Here is a 6,964-nt window from a genome sequence, read left to right as displayed (position 1 = left end):
CAAATGATTGTCTACATCCTTTTCCAAGATAATACATCAAACCTAACCTAAATTGCGCACCATTATGTCCTTGATTTGCAGATTTTTCATACCATTCAAATGCTTTTTCAAATGATTGTTTACATCCTTCTCCATTAAAATACATCTAACCTAAATACATGTTGAGCATTTACATGTTCTTGATTAGCAGCTTTTTCATACCATTCAAATGCTTTTTCAAATGATTTTTCACATCCTTTTCCATTATAATACATCAAACCTAAATTAAATTGAGCATTAGCATGTTCTTGATTAGCAGCTTTTTTATACCATTTAAGTGCTTTTTCAAATGATTGTTGACATCCTTCTCCATTATAATACATCAAACCTAAATTAAATTTAGCAACTGCATTTTCTTGATTAGCAGATTTTTCATACCATTCAAATGCTTTTTCAAATGATTGTTTACATCCTTTTCCAAGATAATACATCAAACCTAACCTATATGGAGCTTTTGTATGACCTTGATTTGCAGATTTTTCATACCATTCAAATGCTTTTTCACATGATTTTTCACATCCTTCTCCATTAAAATACATCCAGGCTAACTTAAATTGTGCTTCATCATATCCTTGATTTGCAGATTTTTCAACCCATTCAAATGCTTTTTCAAATGATTGTCTACATCTTTTTCCAAGATAATACATCAAACCTAACCTAAATTGCGCCTCATTATGTCCTTGATTTGCAGATTTTTCATACCATTTAAGAGCTTTTTCAAATGATTGTTGACATCCTTGTCCATTATAATACATCAAACCTAAATAAAATTGTGCATTTTGTGTCCTTGATTTGCAGATTTTTCAAACCATTCAAATGCTTTTTCAAATGATTTGTCACATCCTTCTCCAATTAAATACATCGAACCTAAATTAAATTGCGCTTCATTATATCCTTGATTTGCAGATTTTTCAAACCATTCAAATGCTTTTTCAAATAATTGTTTGCATCCTTCTCCTTGTAAATACATCTCACCAAACATATGTTGAGCAATAGCAATTCCTTGATTTGCAGATTTTTCATACCATTCAAATGCTTTTTCAAATGATTGTTTACATCCATTTCCAAGATAATACATCAAACCTAACCTAAATTGCGCCTCATTATGTCCTTGATTTGCAGATTTTTCATACCATTCAAATGCTTTTTCAAATGATTCGTTACATCCTTGTCCAAAGCAATACATCAAACCTAACCTATATTGGGCTTCATTATATCCTTGATTTGCAGATTTTTCAAACCATTCAAATGCTTTTTCAAATGATTTTTCACATCCTTCTCCTTTTATATACTTCATACCTAAATTATATTGAGTAACTATATTTTCTTGATTTGCAGTATGTTGAATAATTGTAGATTCTAAGGTTGTTTCGGTCACTTGATTCTTTAATTCCTTGACTTGGTTATCATGTCCAAAAGTAGAAATTTGTGACATATTGATTGTAGTAATTTCTAAATGTCTATCTATTGGATCTTCACTTAACATTTTCAAAATAATTGCAACCAGTTTCGATGAGTAATGGTTTAGCGAATTCAATAATTGATGATTGGCTTGGTTGGCTTGATTAAACGTCATTAGATAAAACATTGTTGCACCTAATGCATAAATATCAGAAGCTACTGAGTAGGGTTGTTTTGATCTCATTTCATCATTGTCCAAAACTAATTTAACTTCAGGAGCTAAATAAGAAAATGTACCGTAAATGTTAGATATTTGAGATGAAGGTTCAAATGATCTTGCAAATCCAAAATCTGCCAAACAAACATCAATTTCACCCTTGTCTAAATCGATAGATCTAATCAAAATGTTTGCTGGTTTGACATCTCTGTGAACCATTTTAAAACTTTTTTGCATAAATTGAAGTGCGCTTAATATCTGCTGAATGATTGAAATGGCTATCCTTTCAGAAGGCTTAACTCGTTTCCTAATGAAATGGTCGTATAAACTTCCACATTCCAAACATTCCATCTCAATCATCAGTGAACGATTATTAGTAATAGTAACATCATATATTTGCACAACATGTTTGTGTGCAACTTTCATTGTTTGCATTACTTCTTTCAATGCTTCGTTAACAGTAAAATCGTATCGATCTTCAATTACCTTGACAGCTCGCATAATACTTGGTTTATGCTTGAGCGTCACTTTATACACTTTTCCGTAACCTCCACTTCCCAGTAAACCAATGTTGTTATACTTGTTGTCAAATTCATTCGAAGTAATTTGTGGTGTATCTTTCTTGGTAGAGTTTGATGATGAGCTGCTGCTATTGCTTGACGATGAGGAGGAGTTAGTGATGAATCTCATCAACGCGCGTAATTGTAATTTGGTTAGATTTAATTCTTGCAACAGAGTTTCTTCATCACTGTTACACAAAATCCACTCATCACAAGCGTTATCTTGTAATGCTGATTTACCCAAAGTATTAATAATTAATAAATCACTTAGAGCAGCCTACCTTTTCTAATCGTGGGTGGACACCTCTGTTCCTCCAACCATTTAACTAATTCTTGACAATTTCGGTAACTTTTTTCATCATCTTGGGAAAGCATTTTTTTTCTTGTGACAGCATTGCACACCTTACCAGAGGACAGACTCATTGTAAACTGACTGGTATCAGATTTTTTAATTATCAACAGTTGTCCAAACAAGTTCCATAAACATTTTACTGTAACTTTTCAATCTTGTTGTATAAAAAAACTCAACCCGAGAGAGAATTCCCATCCTCCTGATGGTCAAAAAAACACGTTTAGTCATCACCTCAAACAATTCCTTTTGTTTTTTTAAAAATAGTTTTCAAGGTTCCTTGTTTCCATCCAAGCGAAAAAGACTCAAAAACTCGCTTCCATCGAAAAGCATTCCAATTCAATCACAAGAAAAAAATCAAAGCAACAACATGTTCCACGCCAGACCTCTCAATCAATCCGGTGTTTTTCAATCACCTCCTCCACAAACAACTTCCCAACAACAACAACAAACACCATCGTGGCCACTCACTTGCAACAAGTAACCGAACAAATCAAAAGATATGCCAGTGTTGCTGATAAGGATCTTTTGTTAGCTTGGAATGATGATCAAAATGAATGGATCCGTTTTGATACTGATTCCGAATTTAATGATGCTATGAATCATGCCAGACATTTGTTATCTGTGAATGGTGTTTTCAAGATCCAAGCAAAGGAAGGAAAGACTCCAAAGAAACAAACAAATCCTGTTGTTGAACAAACAATTGTTGTTGAGCAAAAGCCAATTCAACCTCCTGTAACACAACCTATTGTTCAACCAATTCAACCTGTAAAGCCACCTGTAACTCAATCACCATTTGTTCAACCTCAACCTCCTGTAACACAATCACCATTTATTCAACCAGTTCAACCTGTAAATCCATATCCTTTCCAACCAATGTATCCACAACAACCACAACAACCTTCAATTAGACCAGTTCAACCACCAGTTATGGCATTTGGATCCACTCAACCACAATTGCAACCATTTGCTATGAATCAACCAATGACTCAAGCAAGTGGAGTTCCTCGTAATGTTTCACCATTAGTTGCCACTACAACTCCAACAAAGACATTGACTAATAGTGTCACTATGCAACAACCACATCCACTCAATTCTAGCTTTAGCTCACCAAGTGTTACATCTCAATCACCAGTTCAACAACCACCAGTTGTAAATCAACCACCATTAGTATCACAACCTGTTCAACCACAACAATCAAATGTTGATCCACACAGTCTTGCCACATTACGTAGTTTTGGATTCCCAGTCGATGACAGTGTTTTAATCAAAGTTTTGCAAGAAACTAATGGTGACATTAACGCTGCTGTCACTAAAATGTTAGAACAATAAATTATTACTTTGTATTCAAGTTATAAGTTGCCTTTATTAAGAACACTGAATGTTTGAAGAGCTAGGCAAAGACATAGGCCACAGAAACGTTCACAAGTCAACCAAAAAAAAACAATGAAACGATCCTTACAAGATACTGCTTCACACAACAAGAACAAGAAAAACAAATCCGATCAAAATGCAACCACAGGACCAGTCATAATTTCTCTCGATATACATCACAAATCGAAACTTCTTCCTATTCGAATCCAAGATGTTCCCCAAGCTTTGAAAATTGAAATGATAATGAAACCGATATTCGAAACTTTTCACTTGAAACCTTCACACTTTCATCATGACGTTGAAAATTCCAACATAGAAAATTCTGATAACGAAAATTCAGATTCAGATGAACAAGACGAAAGTAATCAAGAAGACGAAACTAGTGATTCAGATTTGGAAGATGAAAGTGATGAAGAAAACCCAATGAAAAAACATTCCAAGAATTCACCCTTTCTAAATTTTCGAAATTCATTGAATTGGAAACGAGACGAAAAGTTTATTATTCAAGAAATTCTCAAACTCAAAGACGAAAACAAGTTAATTAGAATTGCAAAAGTGCTCAACTTGTGGGAGAACAAACAATTTGTGTTAAAAGCTGTGGAAAATTGGAAATTGATTTATTGGATATTTGAGAATATTCCTGAGGATAGAGATTTGATTTTGAAAGCTCTGGAAACAAGCAAATCGTATAATGGAACTGAAGAAATATTGAAATGGTCAGCTATTGCAAGGAATGACAAGGAAATTTTGATGAAAGCAGCTCAATATGATGGAATTGCTGTCAGATTTCCTTCACAAGATTTGAGAAATGACAAGAAATGGTTCAGAGAATTTGTTTTACAATGCGTGAAAACCAAAGGAACTGTTTTAGAATATTTATCAGAAGAATTTAACAGAGATGAGGAAATTGTAATGAAAGCTGTTAAGCAAAATGGAATTTCTCTTGAATTTGCATCACACGAATTGAGAAACCATAGAGAAATAGTTATGAAAGCACTTCAATCGAATGGAATGGCATTTGAATATGCATCTATTGAGCTACAAAATGAAAAGGAAATAGTTTTACAAACTCTAAACAGTTATAGATACTACTCTGGTTCTGTAATTGATATAATCAGAGGTTCATTTTGCAGTAATGACAGAGATGTCATGTTTGAAGCTGTCAAACAAGAAGGCATGGCTCTGGAATATGCTTCCTTAATATTGAAAAATGACAGAGATTTGGTGTTACGAGCTGTGCAACAAGATGGAAACGCAATTCAATTTGCATCCGATGAATTGAAACGTGATCGAGTGATTATTTTAGAAGCCATCAAGTCAGATGCCAAGAATCGAACAAAACGGCCATCATTTAAGATTTTGGCGTTTGAGTTCATTCCTAAAGAAGTTCAAAGTGAATTCATTGAAATAGCTCGTGCATTGTATAAAGATGTATTTAAGGTTGGAGGTTGGTGGTAGTCAACACAAGATGAAACTATAAAAATGTTTGTTAAAAATTTGGCGCCAGAAATAGTTTTGCATCAAGTAGAAACTAAACGAAACTTTATTGTAATCTTTAGGAGTTGATTGGATAATTTCTTCCCGATTTTTCCATCCTCAAAAAGAATGTCAACACATCTACACCACCTATCACTTATTTGCATTATTGTGTTGACATTTGTGTGTCACTTTTCATCATCAACAGAAATTAATTTATCAAATTATTTAACAAGCAAACTTCACACCAATTACATCAAGAATAATAACAATTATGCCATTCTCAGTGATTTACCATTATTTGTTTTTTACTGGCAGAAAGATGGCATTATGTTTAATGGATCAGTTGTGAGTGAATTTGTTGTGAATCCAATGGTGTTGGACGAAAGTAGAATAATTGGTGTGAGTTTAGCCGTACCTAATATTATAGTGGAAAGATCAACCATTCCGATGAGATACATTGTTGATGTGATGATATTTAATAATGACAATGCCTATGACATGTATTACAAAACAAATAATACGAATGATGATTTAACTGGATTTTCTACGAGTGAAATATTTAAGAATGCCAAATTAGATCAATTGGATGGTGGGTTGAGTAATATAGAAATTACATCAAATCAAGAGTTGACTTGTGTGGGAAAGGATAAATGTATTGTAAAAGTTATTGAATTTAGTAGATTGAAAAATACGACAGATGTTGAACATGATGTTTTCTTACCATCGAAAAAGAATGAGAGAGGAATTATGTTTTTGAATTTTGCAACTTGGACTTCAAGTGGTGAGAATGTACTTTCGAATATTGTTTTTTCGAATATGGGATATGGTTGGTTTGAATTTCAAAGTATTTACTATTATCCTGTAACTGTAACACTACAGGGATTGAGAATTACACATGGAATCTTGATGATTATTGGATTTTCATTAATTTTAGTGGCATCCATGTTGGCTGTGAGACATTCGGCTCGTTTCTCTGCAAAAATCAAAGGAGTTGCCACTCACATTGTTCTCTCAATTGTTGGAGTTGTTTGCATTGTCATTGCATTTATTTTATCACTGGTTGCTTGTTCACTGACAACGAATAGACATTTTGATAGTATTCACAAGTGGATTGGATTATTTGTATTTTTAGCATTGATATTATATCAATTAATGTTGACAGGACCATTGACAGCAGTATTTCATTTATTCTTTAAAAAGAAAGATAGTCAACAGGTGTCAGGAAATGGAAAATCAACAGAACAAGAATCATTCCTCAGAAAATCAAGTAATTTTAAAAAGATTTCAAAACAAATTTCAACATTTTTCCATATTTGGGGAGGAAGAATTATTGTTTTGGCTGGAATTTTGAATTTATACTTTGGAGTGCACGGAATTTATGCAACTTCTGAGTGGTTTATTGGATTGAGTGTTTATCTTTTGGTAATTCTATGTTTGGTAATATTTGCAGAGCTATTTAGTGGAAAAACATTTAGAAGAATTTTGAAGGGCAAATTCAAAAAGATTCTTCGTTCCAAATAAACGAAACTAATTTGTTTGAAATTA

The 6,964-nt window shown here is 33.1% G+C and overlaps 5 protein-coding genes across 5 annotated transcripts; 3 read left to right on the top strand and 2 right to left on the bottom strand.

Annotated features, from left to right (window-relative positions):
• Positions 1 to 134: 134 nt before the first annotated feature.
• On the bottom strand, positions 135 to 818 carry NAEGRDRAFT_33551 (uncharacterized protein; the record flags this gene model as incomplete). The annotated part of the gene is made up of 1 exon (XM_002677285.1): positions 135 to 818. A coding segment is annotated over one exon (684 nt), but the record flags the coding sequence as incomplete, so codon positions are not given.
• NAEGRDRAFT_67434 (uncharacterized protein) lies at positions 800 to 2,347 on the bottom strand (the record flags this gene model as incomplete). Its single annotated transcript, XM_002677284.1, has 1 exon — positions 800 to 2,347. One exon carries the CDS (start codon positions 2,345 to 2,347, stop codon positions 800 to 802), a length of 1,548 nt encoding a protein of 515 aa, XP_002677330.1.
• A 574-nt stretch (positions 2,348 to 2,921) lies between these two features.
• On the top strand, positions 2,922 to 3,915 carry NAEGRDRAFT_79696 (uncharacterized protein). The gene has a single exon (XM_002677379.1). It carries the CDS (start codon positions 3,164 to 3,166, stop codon positions 3,896 to 3,898), a length of 735 nt encoding a protein of 244 aa, XP_002677425.1. The 5' UTR covers positions 2,922 to 3,163; the 3' UTR covers positions 3,899 to 3,915.
• Positions 3,916 to 4,012: 97 nt separating this feature from the next.
• NAEGRDRAFT_67432 (uncharacterized protein) lies at positions 4,013 to 5,398 on the top strand (the record flags this gene model as incomplete). The annotated part of the gene is made up of 1 exon (XM_002677378.1): positions 4,013 to 5,398. One exon carries the CDS (start codon positions 4,013 to 4,015, stop codon positions 5,396 to 5,398), a length of 1,386 nt encoding a protein of 461 aa, XP_002677424.1.
• A 348-nt stretch (positions 5,399 to 5,746) lies between these two features.
• On the top strand, positions 5,747 to 6,940 carry NAEGRDRAFT_67431 (uncharacterized protein; the record flags this gene model as incomplete). The annotated part of the gene is made up of 1 exon (XM_002677377.1): positions 5,747 to 6,940. One exon carries the CDS (start codon positions 5,747 to 5,749, stop codon positions 6,938 to 6,940), a length of 1,194 nt encoding a protein of 397 aa, XP_002677423.1.
• Between the last annotated feature and the right edge of the window lie 24 nt (positions 6,941 to 6,964).

Source organism: Naegleria gruberi (genome assembly GCF_000004985.1).
Source record: "Naegleria gruberi genomic scaffold NAEGRscaffold_23, whole genome shotgun sequence".
NCBI lineage: Eukaryota > Heterolobosea > Eutetramitea > Acrasida > Naegleriidae > Naegleria > Naegleria gruberi.
This window is presented reverse-complemented; position numbering and strand designations above follow the sequence as displayed.

Bases quoted from the DNA above. Each gene is read 5' to 3' on its own strand.
- NAEGRDRAFT_79696 (XM_002677379.1), top strand. From the start codon at position 3,164: ATGAATCATGCCAGACATTTGTTATCTGTGAATGGTGTTTTCAAGATC.